This window comes from Arvicola amphibius, chromosome 2 (assembly GCF_903992535.2).
Source record: "Arvicola amphibius chromosome 2, mArvAmp1.2, whole genome shotgun sequence".
In the NCBI taxonomy this organism is placed as follows: domain Eukaryota; kingdom Metazoa; phylum Chordata; class Mammalia; order Rodentia; family Cricetidae; genus Arvicola; species Arvicola amphibius.
Window position 1 is genome coordinate 161,831,427 of NC_052048.2, and position 26,153 is coordinate 161,857,579.

The window sequence follows — 26,153 nt, forward strand, 5'->3', positions numbered from 1 at the left end:
CTGAAAACTTTGTAAATGTACTCTAAATTTTAAAAATAAAAAAGAACTTTCACAGGTAAAACAGACTGAACACCAAAGCCTAAATCAGTGAGAAAGTCATAGAAATACTACTCTGGCAATGGTGTTTGCTGTACTCTGTTAATGAAATTAGAACACACTTTGGGCAATCTGTCTTTCAATGTCTAATGTTTCCAAATGAGCTTAATATTAAGAGTTGTCTCCAATTTCAAAAAGTTCAGGAATACTGCATCTTTAGATGAAACTGAGTGGAAAATGTCTTCTGTAATAGGTAACAATTTAAAGAAAAAGATAAGTGTACCACAAACAACTAAACCAACCTATGTGTGAAATGTTTAACTTGTGACTCATCAAAGTGCAATCTACAGCTTTCTACACATCTTAAGGTTCCTCATGACAATGGTGTAAAGTCAACACTACACTGAAAGGAAAATACATAGTAAATCAGACTTCACATAGCACTAAAGAGAAAAGAGGTACCTTTTTAAATCTTAATGTAAAATGCTAAAGTAACAGTGGTTTCTGCTAAGACAAAGTCACTCTGCATGAAACTTAAGCTTCCTATATAAGAATAAACTTTGAAATCCAGAAGTAGAAAAAAATAGCGAACTCTGTAAACGTTTGCATTTCTCCTATGCCAAACCAGGCTTTTAAATACTGAGTTCATGTTAGTATTCTGATTAGTGTAAGCAATTAGTTTAGGAGTCTGGAATGAAAGGGCCTTTTGCTTTTATATTAACTTAAAAGTTAAAATGGGATCCTCCAGCTCATAGAATGGAATAGAGCTGGCTTGACTTTCATCCAGAATCTGAGTCATAAGGAGCATCAGGGAGCTCTGTGAAACCGTACGCTAATTGTTCATCTTCTATATCTGATCGGACATAGCAGGAAGGGCTAGAATACTCCTCATCTTCTACACTGTTGAAATCTTGAGGAATATATAACATCCCTGGGATAGTTCCTACTAACCAAGTCCACTTGTGGTCTTAAGGGAGGTTTTCCTAAAAGCCATGAGAGCATATGAGAAAATTTTGAATACTTGAAGCGCTTAAAAGCCCAGGGATTCTATAGCAATCTTCCAGCTCTTCATCATCATAGCATGCCGGTTCTGATGGGAGGAATCGGGGGTGATGATGAGCAATAAGCCATTCAGCACTAACAACTCATGGGCTTTCTTGCAGCAAATCCATCGCTGGTAGGGTGATGGAAAATAGGAAAGGAGGAGAGAGAAAACAACCACATGAAATAGTTCTCCAGGAAGAGAATCAATAGGATTTTTCAGCTGCTTCAGGAAAGCATCTATAGCATCTTGTGCAAGCTGGAGTGGCTGCTGAAGCTGCAGGTTCAGGAAGTCACACTTATAGACACTCTGTAGAAGTAAAAACAACAACAAAGGCATATTAAGGATTTCAAAGAGTGCAGTAGGCACGCCTGTAATTTCAGTCAGTACTCGGGACTGCATACGTTGTTGGAATCAGCCTGGGTGACATAATTAGATCTTGTCTCAGAAAAGAAAAAAAACAAAAACAATTTCAAGAATATGTTCATTATAAGTTTCACACCACATTATTTAACATCTCACAGCCTTTCAACAGAATTTAGTAATGAGTACCTTTCCCTTCTAGCTCTACACAGATTTTCCTTTCTTTTTAGTATTTTCTATTTTTTTGAGACAGGGTCTCCTGTGGTCCAGGGTAGCCTCAAACTTCAAAGTCAAGGCAAACTTGGGGGTACTGAACTTATCTCCTCCTTTCAAGTGCCATGTTTGTATGTGTGTACTACCACACCCTGTTCTCAACTCATTTTAAAAATTCTGAGTAATTAAGAGCCCCCAATTTCTAAACACTCGAAATTAGGAAAAATTTAAAGCATCTATTTAAAATTGATGCTTATTTAGAATTTAATTTGGATAAGAACATACAGGAATGATTCATTTCTAATGTAAGCCACATTTATATTAAATTTATTTTCACCAGTTAGCCAATAAGAAAAAAAAAAAAAACCCAAAAAAAAAAACCAAAAAAAAAAACAAAACAAAACAAAACAACTCCCCCCAAACCACAAAACAAAACAAAATTAAAAAAAAAACTTTTAAGGAGATTATTAGAGCTGGTAAATATTAAACAGTTTGTAAGTGAAATGCCTGTCAAAGAGTGTGTGCAAAAATAAAGGCTTGCAAACCAGCTACTGGAACTCACATCCTAGACGGTAGGAGAGAAGAAGTCGCCAGAAACAGAGGCTAACCGCGTTACTGGACTGACCAGGTGATAGGTTCCCAGGTGAATGGACTACGGGGAGGGGACAGAAAATATAGAAGGGGAAGCTTAGTTAAAGGGGATGGATGCTTTCTCTGTCTCCATCGCTATCTCTGCATCTGAGGAGTGTCTGCCTTGCCTCAGGCTCAGAATGAATGAGCTAGCTGACTGCAACCTCTGACATCCTGAGACAAAAATAACTTTATCTCCTAAATTTGACTTTGTCAAGTACTTTGTCACAATGACACAAAGGTAACAGGCAGATTTGTAAACTGCGTATGCACAGAATGATGCTAACTCTTCAAAGTTCAGTAAAATCTTTAAAAATGACACTGACACTACTGTTAGTCTCTTAAAAAGTTAATTCCTGCCTTGAAGCAAATTGCACATTAAATTTAATTAACAAATGACTAAGGAAAATAGAACACACAAAGAAATAAATATGTCTTATTTGCCTGAACAGTAAAATGCTACAGAAATACAGAATAGAAAGAACTACAGGGTTTGGGAAATGGCTCCATGGGTAAAAAACACATAAAAAAAAAAAAAAAAACAATGAAATCTTGCTGACCTGAATCTGAGCCCCTAACTCACATAGAAAGCAATGCACACACCTTGTAATCTCAGCCATGTAATGTAAGATGGGAGAATCTGTGTAGATTTTGTTCCGAGGCAGACAACTACGGACCTAAGCAGTACACTTATCTCTGTTGTTGTTTTACGTTTTGGAACAAAGACATTACAAAGACATCTTTGTAACCTACAGATTTTAGATCACAGTGATTTACTATACTATGTCAAATCCTGAGAACAAAACAAATAAATATAACACGTTAATATTAGTTAGCTAAATGCTAAAAGTTTTCAGAACATGTATTTAGTTTTGAATAGAAATAATTTACTAGTTCCAGACAGGAAAGTATATGTTAGCTTTTTTTAAAGAATGTAAAGATAGTGATTTTCCTTTTTAAAGATAACATGTAAAAAGAAAAAAAAAATCAAGTCTTTAAAAATCACATACCTCTACAGCAGGTACAATATCTATCCCAACAGTTAGAAATTCTTCAAACTTCAAAAATGGATTAAAGCAGCTGCCAACATCAAGTAATCTGATCTTTTCTGAGGCTTGAAGCAACCTAAAAACAGGACACACCAGTTAAAAAGCAAACTGAAAATAACACAGGTAAAAATTTACCTACAAGAATAAATATTATCATATAGATGATCAGCTCTTGTCCTAGGAGGAGGCTTGAAGAAGTGCTGTTAATGTTAGCAACATCCATGCATTCTAAGGTAAACAGAAATAATCTTTAATTAAAAATAGTGTTCAAAGTGGCTATAAATGCGAGCCCCTGCTTTCTGTGTCCTGAGCCGTGTCTGGTATCCTGACATGCAGTGGACTCTAGCAGCTATCTGAGCACTTAAGCTTCTGTAGTATTTCCTGGCATGAAGACAGACTCTGAAAACACTACTCTCCCAGACAAAAGCATATAACACATACACTCAAAAACAAAGGCAACTTATTATTGTGAAAATAATTTTTCACTAGAAAAAGACTCCAAAAGTGTCTTAAATCCATAACACATTTTGAGAACTATTGTTGTACAAGACAAAATAAAATCAATTTAATTCTCACAGTCAATAGAATCATATCTTTGGATTTAACTTTATCTCAATGACTTAAATGAACCAAAGGAATATAATAAAACAGAATTCTTTAAATCAGGGGCAAGTTCTTTATTGTATAAAAAGCATTCCTCATTTCCAAAAAATAGCAGAAAATGAAGTAGCAAATGTAATCATAATGAAGTTCAATATGGCTCTAGGCAGTAGACAATGGCCTTTATTTGTCCCAACCCTATTGTCTAAATAAAAACAATAATTAAAATAGTACAGCTTTGTCAACTTTGAACAAATGCCATGTTAACTATCATTTCAATAATTTTCTCTACGAAGTTTATGAGTACACATTGGAAAAATAAAAGAAAGAAAACATAAATAATTGTGTAAGGACAATGTTGGTACTTTCTGAAGGCTAAAGTGTAGAGACTTGTCTAGCTTTTTCTAGCACTTACATTAGAGGGGTTCAGATTACATATCTAAAAGTGATGTTCTAGAGAAGAAATTTAATGAGGTGGTTACGTATTCAGCATAGTTACTAATTCCTTTTGCTGATCTACTGGTGCAAATTTCAAATTAATAATATCTTATTATATATCAGTGAGTTACTTGTGAAAGCTATATATTTAATGAAGCATGCCTAAGTTTTTTCTTTGCATGTTAAAAGATTGCATTATAAAGGGCATTCAAAAATTTTCCTACTAATGCCAAGTTATGAGGCAGTGTGGGAAGGCAGTATCAGAACTTCAATTCACCTATGAAAATTGATCAAATACCAGTCTAGATATCATGAAGGTATTTCTTAAAGATAAAATTAATATTTATATCAGAAGTCTGAACAAAGTTGACTGCCCTCTACAAATCCAATCAGTTGAAAGCTATGAGAAAAAGAACAGACATGCCCAGCAGACCTGAGCTGGCGGAAGCTCACTAACTCGGGAGTCTCCAGACTGACAATGGGGGAACCTGCATAGGCCCAAACTAGGCCCTCTGAATATGGGTGACAGTTGTGTCGCTGGGCCAGTCTGTAAGGCCATTGGCAGTGGAACCAGGATTTATCTGTAGTGCTTGAAGTAGCTTTTTGGAGCCTATTCTCTTTGAAGGGATACCTTGCTCAGACTAGATATAGGCAGGAAGGTCTTGGTCCTGCCTCTAAGAGATGCACCAAACTTTGTTAACTCCCCAATGGGAAGCCTTTCTGTCTCTGAAGAGTAGATGGGGAGGGGTGCGGTAGGTGCAAGGTGGGGAGAGCAGAAAGAGGGGAGAGGGGAGGGAGAGGGAACTTGGTATGTAAAATAAGAAAAGATTATTTAAAAAAATAAATAATGCAAAGGCAGACAGAGAGAGAGAGAGAGAGAGAGAGAGAGAGAGAGAGAGAGAGAGAGAGAGAGAGAGAGAGAGAGACAGAGTTGCCTAAGGAAAAATGAATTTTGCCTCCAGACTGATTCCAGATTCCAGTACCTTCAGTACTTCCTATTCCCAGGGTCCACAGCATACTAGGCCTGTATTACAGACTGCAAACCAGGCAAACCCTATAGCCATGGGGGCCAATTTCTTCACAATTCTTCTCACTGTGTGTATATATGCATACTCCATTGATCTTTTAAAAGAAACCCTGGCTAAAATGCAATACCAACATAGTCTCTGTATGTGACAGTTCAACTTGTCTGTTACGTTGGGTTTCCAGAGAGACAAAGGGAAATTCAAAGCATAGAAGAATGACTGGGGAAGCCCACTGTTAGCTTCTTTGCAGTATACTATCATGTGTTGTTTCCTTGCCCCAAAAGTATGTCCGAAGAATGACTTAATGAACACAACTTCTTAAAAGGAGGCATAGTCATTAGGAATACTAGTAATTTTCATGGATGCATAGATCGGTCATTACTACTAATAAGTCTATACTTTATTTCTTTTCTCTTAATACAGTTGGTCTCCTTTATCCTGCCATATTTTAAAATTGATACACCTGAATTTCTGTCTTAAGGTTTCTAATATGCTAAACATAAAAATATTTTTCTTTGAGGCTGAATGTAGCTCACTTGTTTAGCATGCTCAAGGACTAGGGGTTGGTTTGCAGAAAGAAGGAAAAGAAGTGTTTTCAATTTTTAGTTTCAAAGCAATTACTTCAATTGATCTTGTTTTTCCCTCTGGTGGTTAAATGTAAGTCTAGAAAAAGTGTACCTACTGTTGTATAACTAGGGGAAGGAGCTAAATCATAGATACTGATATTAAATCATCGTTTTTTTAAAAAAATACAGAACTTTTTTAAAGGAGTGCATTTTGAGTAATTTATTCTTAAACATTTTACTCTCCCATTCCTAGGAAACACTAGCAATGGTTTTGGAGTTCCCTTACTCTTCCAGCATCTCACCTTACTGAATGGTACACAGACTCAAAAATATTCTAGGGTAACATGAAAATTAAGGGAAAAGAGCATTAATTTTTTCTAATTCTAGCCTCACCTGGTCTCCATGTTATAAAGTCAGACAACACAGTCATGAGACTGACATCACTGGGAGCTGCAGTATACTTAATTTCAAAATTTCTTCTAACAGAGAATCTATTCACTGAACTACTGAGTTTCTTTATACATACGGTAACTAACTATGATAGACTCTGTTAGGCACAGCGGAATATCACACCACTTCTAACATCTCTTCTAACATCTAATACAGTGGTTACTTAGGAAGCCAACAGTGGCCCTGGGCTAGGCACTAAGTTCACCAAGTCTCTCTTACATTTGCAACTCCTATGACGCTATATGGAAAGTCTGGCATTACATCACAGTTCTCTTGTAGTTGGGAGAGTGGATACACTTAGAATACTATGAATTATTTTAAAAAGAGACTTTACCACATTTTAAGAACTGCTATTACATTTGTATGACTTGAACCTATAGCTAATTCATAATAGAACAGAAATTTTTGAAGACAGGTTTTTCCTATTGAGTTTAAGGCAAACAATATTATTTAGAAGTTTTGAAATTGAGAAAGACAATTAATTCATCCTGAAAGACTCAATAGTTTAAAAGTTCTAAACTGTGACCACTATAATTGATGGCTGAAATAAAAAATGTATATAAGTAACAAATTTTTGTTGAAGTCCAAAAGTCATTTCTCTATAGAACTGACAGAAAAATCCAGAACTCTTCATAGTTTGTGTATTTCTACAAACACTTCACCTAAAGGCTCACATTTAATTTTGGTTAACAATAACACTCCTAAGTTTAAAACATGGCATTTTCCAGAAATAACCATTCTCAAATCTTTATTTTATTCATTTATGCCCATGTTTATTCTCTCATTTATTTAAATATTAGTGGACATTTTTATGCTAGGCATTTCATAGTTTTCAAAGATACAACAATAAGATAGTCACTATTCCTCAATTACACAGCAGGAATATAACTTATGGAATTGTTATATAAACACACTGCTTTCGGAATAATTTTCACAAGCCTTTCTATACAAAGAGTCAAACTGATTGCAGATGAGAATTATAAATAATAAATGCATGAGGACTATCATAAAGTATATTCTTGAAATTAAATGTATATATTCTTCTAGAAATATATCCTTATATACTTCCATACAGTTACTCAATCCTGGGAAATAGGCCACTCTTTTTATAAGAATACACTGAATGCAGAATGTATTATACAATTTGGTCAAGGAAAAGTCTCACAACTTTGTGAAACACTTGGCTGAAGATGCTTTGGCTTTGGCAAGTCCACAATCAGGCAGGGAGTCTTATCAGCTAAGGAAAACACAGGGAAGCTAAAGCAAACAAGGGCAGATGGAGGGCGGAAAGTGCCAAGGGGATGGTATCAATGTGCAGTGTCAGCTCCTACTGCAGAACTTTACACAGGGGCAGCTATTCCAGAAGTTTCACTGTAGAAGGCTTAGACCCCAAAATGTATGAGTCATTCGCTATAATTGGGTTATACACTACAGATCTGATTCTGTATGAACCTGAATACTAGATCTCACAAGGATTAAAAATTATCATGCTCAAGTGAGCTCTTTCTAACACACACACACACAAACATACACACACACACACACACAATGTTAGTAGAAATTTTTGTATGTATGTATGCTTTCCTTACTTGATTTTCCTTTCTTTTCAAACTTCTTCCAAATAATGTGAACACTGTACTTTTTCAAAACAGTAAGGCTGCAAGCAAAGCTGGGATCTTAGATTTAAATATCTGAAGACTGGAGTTTATAAAGACAGAGTCTCATAACTCGACAAACTGAGAGACCTTAGAAAAAAGATGGGATGTCTTCATCTATTCCTTCCCTTCAGGGCTCAGGGATCTCTGATGAAAATGAGGCGGAAAGACTGGTGTAGGAGACAGAAGGGATGATGAACTGTAGGAAACAAGGTCTTCTAGCTGTACCAGGACTGATGCAAGCATAAACTCACAGAGACCGAGGAAGCATACACAGTGCCTGCACAGGTCTAAGTCAGACAGGGGCCCAGTGCAAAAATGGGAGAGGAAAGTATACAAGTCCCCAGCCTTGGCCTAGAACCTATCACCAATTGTTAAGTACTTTCCCCAATGAAGTTTCACTGGACATACAAATAACACTTAAAGGAAAGCCCATGCCCCAACAGTAGATGGGGTAACAAAAAATGAAACTCAATAGCATTTCTGGAGGGATTTTGTGCACATGCACACGTGTGTGTTTTATAATGCTTTGTGTGGCCATGGTCTTTAAACACTACAGGTTTTTTTCCTTGTATATTACGTTTTCTGATTTTGTGTTTTAGTGGGATTTCTGTGTTTACAAATATGTGTGTCTCTATGTTTCTTGTGCTTTTTCTCTTTTCACTTGTTTTATCTTATTCTGGCTTGTTTTCATCTATTATTATTACTATCTTAAATACCTGTTTGTTTTTTAATAAGAGAGAGAGAGAGCAAAAGAGTGTGGATTTGTGTGAGTCGAGAGAAATGGGAGGAGTTGGGAGAGAGAAACCATAACCCAGAATATATCTATTTTCAGTGTTAAAAAAAAGAAAATTGGACTTAATGTTTTTCCTATATATCTTTGTAAACTGAACTTTTTTTTGGGGGGGGGGCAGGGTCTCGAAAACTGGAATAATGTCAAAAGATAAACAGCTTACATACCATCTTAATAGAAACAGTAAAATTTATTCATCAAAGTGCAGAATTGTTCCATCTCTCAGTATATCCAGCGGTGCATGGTAACTGAAAGTTACAGTCAACTTATCATGGATTTTATGGATCACCAAAACGTGAACAATCTATTAGAAATATGTTGTTTAAAGCATGAGATATAATTTTATTGTTCTAAATTTTTTTCTTATAGCTATCCAACTTCCCTATTATTTCCATAGTCTTATGAACACCACTTTTCAGGATATTTTTGAGATTGGATCTCACTGCACAGCTCATAAGCTGAACTCATCACTGTAGAGTGCCCACACCTCCACACTTGGCTTTGAGGAACATGTTCATGAAAAACAGTCACCAGTATACATAGAGGCTAGTCTCTCCACCTAAGGGAAACCATTCTGTTCCACGTGTTTCCCTTATTATGGAACATGAAGAACATCTCTAGTCCAAAACATAAGAACTTGGAATGCTCCAAAAGCTGTGTTATTGAGCTCTGGACATGATGCTGTAGGTGGAAAATTCCACAACTGACCTTACATGGTGAGTCATAATCAGAAGCATAATGTTGTTACATATAGAGTAACAATTAAATTCTAGGCTATGTGATTTGAAAAATGAGTCTGATGTCCCACCTTGGTTCTATCGCTATCTCATTTGTTGTGTATATAATCCCCCCCAAATCAGAAATCTAAAGCACTGCTGTTCCCAACCATTTAGATATTCAACCTGCAATATACTTTTTACTTTGCATTATATCTTTTAAAAATAACATTCCAGAATGGGTGGCTTGTAAATCATGTAATAATACTCCTAAACTTTCATTTTTTTCTCTTGACTCAGCAGAAAAAGAACTGCATTGAAATTTTAAAATAAAAATGAGTTAGTTTTTCTACCAAGTCTCCATTCTTACTATCTACAACAAAGAACAGATACTATTTTGTAAATAGCACCTTGTTTTCTATTGCTTGTTGGGTCTAGTATTGGGCACCGATCTTAAGAGTCTCAAATATGCTTGGCCGGTTTTGAGCTACTGGTTTTGAGATACTCTCTGTATGTATAAATACTGTATACTTGCAAATCACTATGCATATTATTAAGCAACCAAAAACAGTAATACAAAAATAAATAGTTAAAAAATTAAACATAAACTAAGGTATCTGTAATTCTACATACATTTTCTCCTTTTAATATGCTTTCTTTTTAAAAAAATCTTAGCACTTATCTTTTCCTGATTTCCCTATTACCTAGCAGAGAGCAAGAAAAACGTATCTGTAGCAATTACTACTCTTTTAAATGACTGGAAAATTTTCATTCTTTATGTGTTCTAATTGCTGAGGCTCCTGGCTATTTCACTGATGGCTTTTCTGCTCTTCAACTATAAGCTTTTCAGACTTAGTATCTTTCCAAATATTTCTTATTATTTTTGTACTTGCTTCCTTTACACACACATACAGACATAGACACACAGACACTCACACAGAGTTTTACTGGGTTAGAAACAGTAGAGTCATTTGATGGTTACAATATCCATTTCCTATTCTTCTACTATCATCTAAATCTTTTTTCTTGTAAGTACCCCTTGTTCTGAATTAGATTGTGGCATTTTTATAGGTATGGTCATCAAAATGTATTCAGAGTCCAATCTAGGACACGTCTGAAAATAAAAGAGAACTAGCAAACATAAACAGGACTGTACAAAATAACCATATGGTAATCCCAATTTTCAGGCAAAGTAACAAATGAAACGATAGTATCAATCAACAGCTAACCAGTCCACAGCTAAAATGTCTTAATTGACTTTCTTAATTTCTGAGTATAATTTTTTCATTGCTTTTTAGGTTACGAACATGCAACTATATTCAGTATACTCTAGCATGAAATGAATTTTTGTGTTGAATTCTCTGAAAATCCTAAATTATAATAATCTATATAGTACTGTTAACCACAGTAGTTTTTTGCAACAACCTTCTTATGACTTTAATCTCTCTTTGATGAAAATAGCTGTATTTATCAAAATACAAATGATTTAATAACAAGAAGTAAAAACCTAAGTATGTTCTGAAGCAGTCTATAGAAAAACGGTTTAGTGAGGCTCAATACTGAGCTACTTTAATGGCAAGATGGCATTCCCTAGTGAAAATTCATTCTTGGGTATAATCAGTAATTAAAACTCTTTCTAAATTATGAACCAGAAAAACATTTCTGTAAGGGAAAGAAAACAGAACCTTCAGGTAAGGTATTTATTTGGTCACTTTTCCGTAACAGCTTTGCAAGTAAACATCACACAGCTAGATTAGGGAGTTACTCGAGCAAAACCTTTCCCAGTCCCTACTGTGCTCATCAGTGGATGTCATTCTAACATACAGTTAGAATAACGTTCTGAAGAAGTAGCTTTGTTTAGGGCTTTACATTTTTGCAATCAATCACATTTTGTGGACTTTTTCCAACACACACACCCCAAAACAAAACACCTCTAACACACAGTTGAGACTAGAAAAGAAATTAGCTTTGTACCTTGTACCCCACTTTCACAATTCTTGTCCTTTGGGCTGCATTTCATCCTCTGTCATTGCCTAATATTACCCTTCCCTGGTTTCTTTTCTAAGTGTTACCTTACACCTACACTTACCAGCTGTTTACCGTATAAACGATGATACACGTTGGTAAAATCTGGTTATTTTCTTTGAATTTGGCTGACCTAGCTTTATATACATTCTCAGTCCACTCATGTTCCAAAAATCTCATGATTTAATTTTTCTTTATAGCCAAACAGTATTCCATCTTGCATGCATACATTTTCATTACTGATTCTTCTATTAGGAATGTCTACATTGTTCTATTTCCTTGCTATTGTAAATATAGGAGCAATAAACATAGATGTGCAAATACCTCTGTGGCAGGATATGGAATACTCTGGGTATATATCTAGGAGTAGAATAGCTGAGTTTTGTGGCAGTTAATTTTAAATAAATTTTTTGAGGAATTTCCATAATGACAATTAATCTACATGACCACCAACAGCAAAAAAGGATTCTTCTTTTCCCATGTCTCCTCTAACACTGGGGCAGATTATCTGATGATTTTTCTATCTGGGATGAGGCAGAACCTCAAAGTAGTTTTCATTATCATCCCCTTATTACCGGAGAGTAGTTCTCAATAAATAAAATGCAGTCATGCATGCAGTGTGGACCCACCAGGATCCAAAACATAGCATCAATCTCAAGAACACACAGATGACTCTGGTCAGCCCCAGAGGGACACAAAAAAACAAAAAAGACAGGAGACATGAACGTGGCAAAGACAGTACCAACAGGAAGAAGGGAGAAGAGAGAGTGGGGTGAAAGCAATCAGAATGTATCATATACATGCATGAAATTATTAAAGAACAAATTTAATTAATAAAAATCTTACAAAGGAAAGTGGTCCTCATGGGAAAATAGTAGGTGATGATTAAAACTCTAATGCTATATATCTTACTCTTCAATCTGTACATGATTCTGTAACTGACCTGTACATCTGGGGTAGGAGTCTGAGGGCTACTCTCTGTCTTACAATTTTGTAAATGTGATTAAGTTAACATTAAAGTATTTATTTAGATGGTTCAGAATAGTGACAAATCAGGTCACTGCACATAGAGGTACAGAATGAATATGTGTTGCACCAAGTTGGGTAGAATTCCCAGTCTGCATTTCCAGGTATTTCTTCCTTATCCTTTCTCCTTACCGTATCACACTTGAAGATTGCCAACAGCCTACTAGGAACTTCCCAACTGAACTCCAAATCACTAAAACCTAATTGTCACCCTAAAAGTACAAATTCCTCAATGTCAATGACCTCTTAGTTGTTAAAGCCAAAAATAGCCAATTAGTTTGTATCTTACTGGTAAATCAGCAATTTATTTATTTCAAAAGAAAACATGGAAGGATCCATTCCTTAAATTATCTTTCTAAAGTTTGCATAAGGTCTCACTAGATTTATATTTACATTAGATCAAGTTAGATTAAATTCAATTTACCAAGTAATAATAATTTGTTTTAGGTAGTAAATCTAAATGATGCTGGGGACATAGTTCACAGAATTAAATTAAAAATGAGATTAGCAAAATGTTTAAAATGATTTAAAACTCTTACTAAGAAGGCACATTTATTTCATAGAATTCTCAAAACAGTACTTATTTCAATAGAAAATACTTTATAGGGAAAGGACAGAAATGTATAGCTCAATAAAAACAACAACAACAACAACAAAAGAAAATGCTTTGCCGTCATGACTTTCCTCTAAATATAGTTATTACAGAAGTCTGATCAAGTTCTTGGTCTCATGATGATTTCCCGAATTGTTACCAATGATATTTGAATTCTATCATCACTACTACATTCATTCTAGACAACCAGTAATTTGGAAGGGTCAGAGCTCTCGGATTTTAGATTTTCATACATTCATGCAATGTATTTTGATCATAATCCTTTCTTCCTCCACCTTCTCTCAGACCCTCATCTTTGCCTCCCAACTTCAAACGCTCTTCTTCTCTTTAATTATAGCCCACTGCTGTGTGGTGGAGGTGTGCACCTTAATGCCAGCACTAGGAAGGCAGAAGCAGGTGGATCTCTGTGAGTTTCATACCAGTCTGTTTCTACAAAGTGGGTATTAGGAAAGCCAGGTCTGTGATACAGAGAACTCGTTCTAAAAACACAACAAAACAAAACAAACAAAACAAAAAACAAAAAACAGAAAACAACAAAAAACAAACAACAAAAACCCAACCAATTGACCAAGCAGGTTCAGTTACTGCTGCCAGTATGTGCCACGACATAGGGCCATGTAGTGGGACATGGATCCTAAGATAAGTTATGCCCCTCAAAAAACAAAAAACAAAAACAAACAAAACCCCTGACCCTTCTTCCACCAGCAGCCATCAACTCTCAATAGCTCTCGGGGAGGAGTGAGTCTCACTTCCCACCATGCTGCAATGCTAACAGGCTTCCTCTTGTGCTGATCTTCTACAGGCAGCCACAGACACTGTGCGTGTCTTGAGTACAATGGTGCTTTCACAATCCAAGAACATTCACTACAGTCTTGTGACCACTGGTTCTTATACTCTTCCGGGCTCTATCTTCTGTGACTTTCCCTAAGCCTTGTAGGTAGGGGGTGATCTAACAGAAGTCTTATTTGGGGCTCAGCACTCCAAAAGTCCATTATCTATACTTTGCCCAGTTGTGAATCTCTGTGTCAACCACCACCCACGTTAATAAGAAGCTTCTCAGATGATGGATGTGAAGAGCTGTGTTTGTCAACACAAGCTAGAGTCATTTGGAAGAATCCCAACTGAGAAAAAAACCCTCATCAAATTTGTCTGTGGGAAAGCCTGGAGGGGGCATTTATGTGGGTAGGTTCAGCCCCCTAGGGACAATCCATTCCAGGACAGGCGGTCTTGGACATTTATAAGAAAGCGCCTGAACAAGCCATGAGGAGCAAATTAGTAAGCACCACTTTCCCCTATGCCCACTGAATCAGTTCTTACTCCAGGTTCCTACCATGACTTCATTCAGTGATGGACTGTTATCTTGATAATTATGCTAATCTTTCTGATTAGGTATTTACAAACTTCTCCAATTAGCATTCAACAAAGTAAATAAAACCTTTACATTCAGGTCCAAGTGTACACATTTGTATTAATATTTTTATATTAATACAAGGGATTGGCAATTTTTTCCAGTGTCAAGAGAAAACAAAAATATGAAAACACACAATGTTGGTAGATTTGGGTAAATGGACATTTACTGGACTCAATTCAACAATAATGTTCAAGAGCCTAGAACCATCTACAAGGATTCTACATAGACAATCATACCATCTTCTCTCACATATACTCTATTTAGTAATAGATAGTCATATAGGACGTGTTTTTCTTAATATCTAACAGATTTCGATCATTAGACTGAGGCACACACAATGTGAAATTTTTATGAAGAATATTATGCAAAAGTGAATGTTTTATTGGCACAGAAAGAGTACACAAAATTATTTATGGGCATAGTGTTTACTGCACAAAAAGTCATAAGTGCCCTGCAAAAATCCTAGGAAGATGTGCAATTAAAATGTAGCCATGACTGAGGGACCATTTTCCTTTCTTTTATAAATTTACAAACAACATTTTCATATCTTCATTTTATTGGTAGTCAGGAAAATCTCTAGTAGTGATTTTTTAATATGATGTAAGCACTACAATAATGTATAAAAGAAAAGTTAAATAATTACTGTTGTTGTGGTGTGAGTGAGATTCAGGCCCCATGGGCTCACATATTTGCATGTTGGGGTCCCAGTTCTTACAGTATTTGATTGGAAAAATACAGTCATCTTAGACAAAATCACTCTAAATGTTTAATGTTATATAGCACAAATTTCAGCCTTTAACAATCACATTTAAATACTTTAAATACTAGAAACCACATTTTCCCCTTTACACTAAATCAAGAAGAAGACAGGCTGACCATGGCAAAGGCTGGCTGTGAGTTATCATTGTCTGTCAATATGGCGAGGTCCAGACTCTCTTGAGAACAAGCCCCTGCGCCCTGTCTGAAGGGGATTGTTGAGATTACAGATCAGTTAGCCTCTGGGCAAGCCTGTGAGGGAATATCAACATTAGATTCCATGAGGTGAGAAGACCCATCTTTATTGTGGACACCCCAGTGTCGAGGTGAGATCTGGACTGAGCAGAAATGAGAAAGCAGGGGATGCGCTAGCGTTCATCTTCTTTTGCGTCCCTATGTGAACACAGCAGAGCACTGCCTGTCCTATTGCCATGCCTTCCCTAATCAAGAGGATTGATTCGGCTACCCTTGACCTGTAGCAAAATAAATCCTTAGGTTACTTTGGCCAGGTCTTTTATCACAGCAATGAGACAAGTAACTAAACACATCAACAAATCTATTCTTCAAGAAGTACTATAAAGTTGAACAAAGACATGAAAATAAACATTGCAAGGGCAAAGCAAAGGCAAGTAGGGTGAAGAACGCCATGAAAGAAAAGCCGAATATATGTTAAGAGCACTGAATATCTGTGCTATGCTTCCTGGACTGTGTGTGTTTCTACCATGCCTGCGTCATCAACAGAAAACCCCAGATTCTTCTGGAAGAGAGCCTGCTGTGAAACTGCAGCACCTTCACTGCTGAGGGCTGAACTGATCTAGAGTGTGGGGTGAATACATTACAGAGTATTTTCAGTAAAGGAAGTAAACTTGGTCGGAAACAACAGGGACAGTCAGCAGGTATGCTAGTCTCAGGTGCTATGCTACTCTTCGTCAGGCTGAGCTTCAGACTAAAGGACAAATCAGAAATTTAGCAGCAAGATCCTGAAAAATGAAACAGACATCGAGGAACTAGATAAGCTCTCCACAATACCATGGCAGAGAAGGCAATATACAGGACCCTCAAGAGGGAATGGCTAAACATGAAGGGGAGGGTTAGTTTGCTACTGTTTACTTTGACAATATCTTCTTCAATACATATATACACTGACAAGGCAGAAGATAGGAGTCATCCTGGCCCATCTTCTAATCTATCAGTGTTTAATCATTCAGCTATGAAGATAGAGTTACAACCCTAGAAACTGACTTAAAACAATCAACTAAAAGGAGGCAACACAGGCATCAGCATACACAAACCACATAACGTGAAGATAAATTACAATTAACATCTAGGAGAAAAGAAAAAGAAGAAAGGAGGGAAGGAGGAAGGAAGGACAGAGAAAGGGACCCTATTCCTTGACCCCTTCTTAGGAGAAAACCCCAAATGACAAGTTTTGTGGAACATTATGAACAATGTTCCAATCCCCAACAGAACACTGTAAAACATGCAAAAAAATTATAAAAGTGTGATCCACTCAGAGTGAGTGAAAAGTATGAGTTTTGCAGATAAAAATTTCAAAGCAATGAATGTAAAAGGGCCAAATGGGTATGAAGTATACATTTGCAGTCTCAGCTGCAGGAGAGGATGAGGCAACGATTGCTTGAACTCAGGAATTCAAGGTCAACTAAGTTACATAACAAGATCCCACCTCAAAAACAAATTTTAAAAGCATTTAGAGAATTAAAAGAAACTATGTTTAAAGAATCAATGAAAATATGACAAATATATAAAAAAATCCTCAGAGACTGAAGCTAAAGAACCATATAGAAAATGCAGAGCTAAAGCTTTCATAGATACTTGTTTTGATGTAGCTATATGACTCCTTATTTTATAACATTTTTATTATTTGGCAGTATTGGGATTGAACCTAGGCCTCACAGATGCTAGGCAAGTACTCTACCACTAAGCTATAGCCTTAGTCAATAACATAAATATTTTATATAGTTCCTGAGATCTAAGGTACAAGGTGTTTGGTAATTATATAAGCTTTGCAATAATTAAGGTAAAGATGATTTATTCTCTCCTAGTAAAGTAATTGATGATGTGTTGATTTTATTTATATAAAATATTCATAACTAGGTAATACTTTTAACAGAGTATTAAGGTCATAATAGTCAAAGAGAATTCTATTCAAAAGTTCTGAAAAATTGTTTTAAGATTTAATTTTGCTGTTATCAATTCAGCATTTATCATGAATGTTTCTATAACTCTCAAACAGTAGTTATATGACTCAAATTTATTCTGACAGTATATGCATACACAATTTTAATACTAATGATTAACTGGACTATAATACTCCATGTATAGTTTTATACCTATATGCATATGCATACATACATCACCAACAGACACATTTTCAATTCAACAACATGATGATGGTTGGTTAGTATTAATATATTTTATTTGTAATTTCTTAGTAGCTAAATACTTTAAACAGTCTAATTGGTTTTCATTGCTTTGATTTTTTGACATAATAGCATTTAATTGTCACAACATATAATTGTCATTATAACATTTAATAAACCACTGTTTTCATTTTTATTTTGACAACATATGCTACAGGAAACACTAAGTTTTCCTATACTTAATATACTTAACATTATAAATTTTTGTTTCTGAACTTACATATACCAGAGGAGAAAATAAAATTGCCTGCTACTATGTATTGAGTATTACACTATTTTATTCTATGTAAACACCTCTATTGCATTATTCAACCAACACAGCTACCTGGGGAAATGTTGACTGCAACAGATAAAGTATACTTACTCAGTTATAAATTCAGGACTTGTAAAGCTGAGGTTTGTTAAACGACCTTCAAGTTTAGAGACTCGTGCACATTTAAGGCTGGAGTGGGTCTTAGTGGCGAGGACGCTCTTTTTTCATCTTCTCAAGTGCTTTTCTCTTCCCACCATTTGGAAATACTCTCTTGCATATACTAAAAATCAAAATGAAGTTGTATTTTAAAACATTAGATGTGATGAAGTAAAACAAACAAGAAAACAACAAAAATCCCACCCTTCATTATTCAAGGTGGGAAATTTTCCAAATAAAAAGGTCCCATTTAAAAGGTCAATATTACAGTGATGGCTATTCTTGTTTGTTAACTTGACTATATCTGGACAAGTGGCTGGGTACAACTGTGAGAGATTTTTCTTGACTGGATCACTGAGGTGAGAAGACCCACCCTAAATCCAGACCTCTGAGGTAGGAAGAAGCACCTTAAATCTGGGCCACACCTTCTATTGGCAGCCTATATGAAGGACAGGGAAGAAAGAAGCTCTTGTTCTTTGCCTTCTTGCCCCTGGGCTCTCTGGCTCATTCCTTCCTCGGTATTAAAGCCTACTGGATTAACTAGATGGCAGCCTGTAAACTACTCTAATGAATCCCATTTCTTTCTTTCTTTCTTCTTTCTTTCTTTCTTCTTTCTTTCTTTCTTCTTTTCTTTCTTTCTTTCTTCTTTCTTCTTTCTTTTTCTTTCTTCTTTCTTTCTTTCTTTCTTTCTTTTCTTTTCTTTTCTTATCTCTTCTTTCTTTCTTTCTTTCTTTTCTTGATAAGACTTTGATTCAATCAGTTCTGTTCCTCTTGAGAACACTGATTATACATTGCAATTTCAAACATTACTATATAAAAAAATGTTAAATAGGGTGGTTCCTAAGCCACTCTCATTATGTAAGTGACATCTCCCATTTGCTATCCTGTCGCCCATATATTTGCTATCTATATACGAGCATAGCTCAGACTGCAACCTAAGATCCCTAAACCCATTCTTTCAAGTGCCACCTTTGCTGGGTGGAATGAGCAGTTTCTTTCTTATCCCATGATTCACCCTACCTGTTGTCATTTCCCACACCCACAGCCCTAGTTCCAATCTGCTTGTTGGGCATTGAGTCTGCTTTGTTCATGATCCATCTTTGGTGAGATTTTCTTTAGCTATTCCAACCTTCTTTTTTACTCACTGTAATCTTTACACCTACTATTGTAGCTCCAAGATTTGTGGTTGGGATTCATCTTTGCCTGGTCCAATTAAACAGCTCACATCAGTCCTACAGTAGCCCAATCCTTACCTCAAGCAGAAACCAAAGAGAGTTCCCAGGCCTCATTTATCTTACAAAAACAAAATAACACAAACAGCAAAGGCAGTCTGTCTATATCCAACTCATCAGTCCTATAGAGTATTCTATAGTTAGAAAAAATTATAAATTTTATCAAAGAATTCATCTAATTTAAAGAAGAATGACCAACTAGTTCATTGAATTCCAAGAGGATAACAATAAACTCCTGAGTGATATCTAAGAAAATACAAATACACTGCTAAATGAAGATAACTCGATTGAAAATAGAATTCAATAAATAGAACTGTGAAGAGAAACACAAACTGAAATGAAGACAGAATGAAAAACTCAATATCTCAGTTAGAAAACTCCAGGGGAAAGCCTTATATACAACGAAGAAAGAATCAAGCCAGAAGATAGACTATCAGTACACAAAGATAGAAATAGAGGATCTAGACCAAATAAACAAAGAATATTTTTAAAAAATCTGAAGCACAGGAAAGGAACATGCAAAATATATGAGACACCAAGAAATGTGAGGGAGAAGTATCGTGGGTTAACAAGAGTGTAGAAGAAAACTTCCCCAAAGTAAGGAATGACATACCCATGCAAATAGAAGTGCACAGAGCAGCAAATAGACAAGATTAGAAAAGAAAACACCTCAAAGCATACCATAGTTAAAACACTAAATACATGGGATTAAAGAAAATGTTGAAAGTTATAACACCAAAAAAGTTACAAATAAGGAAAAACCATCAGAATAACAGTTGATTTCTCAGTGGGAACTCTGAAAGCCTTCTGGAGCAAGGTACTTTAAGTTCTAAAAGACTATGGCTGTCAACCTAAGCTACTGTAACCAGGAAAACTATTTGCCACAATTGAAGCAGAAAAAAAACTTTCCTTGACCCCAAACAGTCTAAAAAACTTCATATCCAACCCAAAAATAAAAACACTAAGCAGAATACTGGAAGCAACACTTCTAACAGAAGAGAGACTAAACACAGCCAAAAGACTCTAGAAATAAACAAAAATGAAGCTATAATTAAAGAAATACAAAGCACAACTATGATTGCAATCTATACAACCTTTCAGTAAGAACTTAAACATCCCTCATCAAGACATAGGCTAGCTGAATGGATAAGAAAACAAAATCCATCTTTTATTTTATACAAGAACTCCAGCTGGAAAAATAGACATCATCTTAAATGATAAGGATGGGATAAAAGTATTCCAGGCAAATGGGATTCAGGAACAAGCACACATTTGTCATCTTTAACATGTAACAAAATATACCTCAAAACTAAAAGCAATTAGAAGAAACAAAGGCACTCACTACAATCAAGATTACCAATTAATCAAGAAAATAACACAATACTAACATAAATTCACCAAAACACTGGTGCACCCAGTTTCATAAAAGCATACAAATAGAAGTAAAGACACAAATTAAACAAACCCCAATTATAGTAAGTGATTTCAACACTTGAATTCATCCACTAGACAGGGTATCTGGACAAAACAAACAAACAAAATGAGAAATCTCAGAATTAAAAATATTATATCAATGAACCTAAGAGATAACTACAAAATATTTCGACCATAACATCAAAGAATCTACATTCTACTCAGAAGCCCATGAAAACTTCTCTAACATAAACCACATGCTGGGACCCCAAACTAATGTAAAAAATACTGATAATTTCATGCATCCTATCTGACCAGAGCGCAATAAATAAACAAACAACAAACAAACAATAAATAAATAAATTGACAATGAATAAAACTCTAGTAAGTGTACAAATTCATGGAGAGTAAACAACCTCTACTGAATGAGGAATGGATCCACAGGGGAAAAAGAATCAAGAAAAAATAATCAAACTATCCTAGAACTAAATCAAAATGAAAAAACACAAAACCTATGGGGCATATTAAAAGCAGCTCTGAAAGAAATATTTATAGCCCCAAGTACTACATATTACATAGCTGGAAGAGCACCAATAAATGACTAATGGTGAAATTCAAAAATTAGAAAAACAGAAGAAAAAACTTAAACCCAGTAGACAACCAGCATTAAGAAAAATCAAAGTAAAAATTAATGAAATATAAACATACAATACAAGGAATCAATACATTTAAGAGCTGATTCTTGAAGAGATAACAAGAATATACTTAGCCAACTAACCCCACCTTCTCAAAAGAAAAGAAATGAACAGGGAAACATTTACAATAGCTCCCCCCCCACACACACACACGCTGAGAAATTCAGAATATGACAGGGAATACTTGAAAAAACGTACTCTGTTAAGTTGGAAAATCTAAATGAAATGGATAAATTTCCAAGCTACCAAACCTAAACAATGACTGGTCAATAGTCTAAACAGATCCATAATAATACAGGAAATTCAGTTATAGAAAGTCTTTTGTCTAAGAAACACCCAGGCCCAGATGGATTCCAACAGAACTCTTCCAGACTTTCAAAAAACCACAACCAATGATTCTTAAGTTATTCAAAAGAGTAGAAGTAGGAGGAATCCCTCCTAAAGTTCTTCTATGAAGTCAGTATTACTATACTACACAACCCAGTAAAACACAACAGCAATGAAACTAAAATAGACAATGACAGGCCACACGCCTGAGGAGCACAGTAGCAAGCATTCTGAGGGAAATAATGCTAAGCTTAGTACAGAGCACGTCCGGGAGTAGTTGCCAATACAAAAGGGGCTCTATGTTTGTCTTTGTGGACTTCTTATTTCATTTTGTTAATTTTGGTCTTACTAGCTTTTTATTTGTTTCATTTTCATTTTTTTGTTTACTGTTTGTTTGGGAATTTTTGGAGGGGGTAGGGAAGGGAGGAGTTGAGGGAAGGAAAATAAATGTAATGAAAATATACAGTAGCAAAATATATTTTAAATTGAAAAGCAAAGATGATCATCCACAAAGATCAAGTTGGCCTTCATCAAGAAATGCTGGATGGTTCAACATACTTAATTATATAATATACCAATAAATATAATAAATGATATAAGAGGGCTTAAAGACAAAAACGCATGATCATCTCAATGATGCAGAAAAAGCATTTGATAAAATCCAGAGTATTTTCATGACAAATGTCCTAGAGCGTAGGACTGGAAGGAACATAACTCAACAATAACAAAGGTTCAGGATGGACAAACCCACAGTCAGGACTGTAAAATACCCTTCTTTTCAAACAATATTGGAAGCATGAGCTAGAGCAATATAGCAAGAGATGGAAATTAAAGGAATACTAATAGGGGAAAAATGAAGCCAATTATCCGTATTTGTAGACAATATGGTATCATTACACAAGTGTGGTGGCTTCTCTTGGTTGTCAACTTGACTACATCAGGAATTAACTAAAACCCAAGTGGGGAGGGAACACCTGTGAGAAGTTTTCCTTTTAAATCATTTGGAAGTAGAATAGACCTACTTTTAAAAGACTCCCAGGATTCAAAGATTAGCAGAATTAATATTGTAAAAATGGCTATAACCAAAAGCAATTACAGATTCAATGAAATCCCAATAGAAGGAACCACAATATCCCACATAGAACCAGAAAAGATTGCATAGCCAAAGCAACCCTAAGCAGAAAAAAACAATATTGGAGGGATCATTATCCTAGATCCCAAAATATATTACAGAGTCACAGTAATAAAAAATAAAAAAAAAAAAACCACTATGGTACTGGCACAAAACCCAACATGGAATAAAAGCCCAATGGAATGAAACAGAAAATCTAAACAGGAGTACCCATAACTATAGCCATCTGGTAGTAGACAAAAGAGGCCAAAAACCATATACTGGAGAAAAGATGGCATCTTTTGTTAAATATTAAAAATGCTTACAGGCCAAGCCTGGTCTCTGGATCTTTGGGTACAAGGAGGTCATTTCCCAATGGTTATCTTCTGATCTCCCACTCCCACAAAATATAATAAAATAAAAACTGTGGGTGGGGGAAAGCAAGGAATAAGAGAAATCTCACATAATAGGAACTATGAACAAACTGAAGCCTAAGAGAAGTGAGCCTTGTTCCTTGTCTCCATCTCCTTTCCTGTTGCTGGTGATAAAATCTTCCTGACAAAAACAATTTAAGGAGAAGGGTTCATTCTGTGTCATAGTTCATCAGAACTGTGAAGTTAAGGAGCTGACACAGTTGTTCACATTGTGTTCATACTCAAGAAACAGTCTAGAGCTGACAAGATGGTTCAGTGTGTAAAACAAGAAGCCGGGGTCAAATGAACTGGAGAGTTAGAAATAAAACAATGTATTCAGATGCTACTGTAAATATCTGGGCAACCTAAGAGAATCAATCACACACAAGCAGTAATAAATTATGTAAAATGGTGATATATATGAAACACAAAATGACAAGTATCCATAAACATGTTCAAACAAATACATACCCTATGCTGTTAGAATATGTAATGAAATGGAAATTCATATTTATAATAGCAATAAAATAAGAGCTATGCATAACCATAGAGAAAACCTTGAAATACAGACTAAAAGTAGAAAAAGACGGTGAGGTAGACAGTGAGACATGTGTCAAGTTATGATACTCAATGTGATTTAGTTTTCTGCATAAGTGGTGTTGGGGAAATGGGAAAATCATATGGGGAAAGTTCGGGAGAAAAAGGAGAGTGATACTCCACAACATCTGATGAGCCCCAAACAAGCGAAATACATAAATACAAAGCAGTGAAGTTACAAAAGCTTAGTCTGCAACGCAAAAAAACTTTTTCTAAATATATTTAATTGGCACTGTAAGGAAGAACATTTAAAACTATAGTATGACATTTCAATACACTAATACAATAAACATACGGTTCTCCTTTAAGAGATTATGTAGTCCTAGCCAAAAAGCTCATAATCTCCGAAGCCGGAAAATCAGTTTAATTTGATCCAGATGGCAGGGAAAAGGGTGGCGTTCTTTGAAGATAGGCAGGAGTTTTCTAGTTATTTAAGAAAACTATTCTGTTCAGACTTTGGGCTTGCTGGATTAAACCAGGAACATCTGCTTTACCTCATCTAACAGGTAAAACGTAAGGTTTTAGGATATATAAGATTTCATAATTATATTGCAATCAGTTCATTGTAACCAATCTGTTACCATATACCCACACAGAAGTGCATAAATGTGTCATGCACAAATGCACACACACTGCTCCTATTTCTCTGGAAACATCTATCATAATACCAAAGAGCATGATCTCCATTATTAAATAATAAAGGGTTGGAACCTACATATAACATGCTATTACCTAGTTAATAAAGAATAGATACTGGAAGGCAAATTAGTACAGGCACTAGGGAAATCAGTGTGGTGACTACTCAAGACATGTACTACCAAATGAAAGGACTGTATTTACCACATGCTCTTTGCTGCTCTATTCACAATAGCCAGGATGTGGAAACATCTAGATGACCAACAGCTAGTGACTAAGAAATGTGATAACTATATACAACCAAATTTTCTTCATCTATTACAGTCAAATGTTGCTATGTGGGCTGCTGTCGTAGCAGGGGTGAGGTCATCAACACTCTGAACTACCATAATAAATGGTATGGCAAGTTATGACTATGGGTGCAACAGTAGAACAAATATTATGAGAGTAATCAAATACTTCTGAATAAAGGATTTGAGACCTGTTCCACAGGAGGAAAATATGCCTGGCAGTGCAAATCTGACCAAGAATCCATGCTTGGAGAGCACACAAGTCACAGGTGTAAACTTACTATTATAATTCTGTTAAATGGACACAGGCTCAAACTACTAATTGACAGTATCATAAGTCTGCTCTCTATTGTTGTGATAAACACCAAGATTGGAAGCAACTTGGGGAGGAAAGGGTTTCCTTAAGTTTACATATTGCAATTGCAGTCCAACATGAAGGAATTCAGGAAAGGAGTTGAAGGCGGGAATCTGAAGCAGGAACTGAAACAGAGGCCATGGAGACATGCTGCTTAGTCAATTTACAGACTCAACCCAGAACCACCTGCCTAGGGGTCGAACTTCCCACATCAATTACTAAACAGGAAATGCCCCACAGGCTTACTTACAGGCCAAGTTGATGGAGGCATTTCTCAGTTGATTTTCTCGTTTGCCTCTTTGCAGATAACCCTTACTTGTGTTAAACTGACAAAAGACAATACCAACATGCCTATATAAATGGTAATTTTACATTGTACTTTAAAATTAATTTTTCACATTTTACCATGGCATTTCCTTACATTTTTACAATTATATTTTACTCTAATTTGCACTCCCTTTTGTCTCCTGTCCTAAAAATAGAATGGGTGGACCACATGCGCATGCTTGTAATTTTAAATCTAGGTTGCGCATTGGGGAGAAATCTATTGGTATTTATCTGAGTCTGGCTTATTTCACTTACCATAATGACTTTCCAACTCCACCCATTCTCCTACAAACCACCACATTTTCTTTGTGTATGTACATGTCTTCCTTATCCATTCACCTACTGGTAGGCATCCCAAGAAGTTCCATTTCTCAGCTAGTGTGATCAGTACAGCAAGAAACTGGATAGATGAGAATCTTTGTGTTACGTGACTTCAGGTACATACCAAAGAATGGTGTAAGTGGGTCATATGACAGTTCCATTTTTAAAAACTTATTTTT

The 26,153-nt window shown here is 35.7% G+C and overlaps 1 protein-coding gene across 1 annotated transcript in view; it reads right to left on the minus strand.

The window, feature by feature from the left end:
- Nucleotides 1–748: 748 nt before the first annotated feature.
- The window catches only part of Bmt2 (base methyltransferase of 25S rRNA 2 homolog), a 50,208-nt gene continuing 24,803 nt past the window's right edge, over nucleotides 749–26,153 (minus strand). The window contains 9 exon segments of the mRNA XM_038319433.1: nucleotides 749–817; nucleotides 819–971; nucleotides 973–993; nucleotides 995–1,035; nucleotides 1,038–1,071; nucleotides 1,073–1,387; nucleotides 3,295–3,409; nucleotides 18,213–18,326; nucleotides 18,328–18,381. Coding sequence (XP_038175361.1) covers nucleotides 749–817; nucleotides 819–971; nucleotides 973–993; nucleotides 995–1,035; nucleotides 1,038–1,071; nucleotides 1,073–1,387; nucleotides 3,295–3,409; nucleotides 18,213–18,326; nucleotides 18,328–18,381 — 916 coding nt within the window.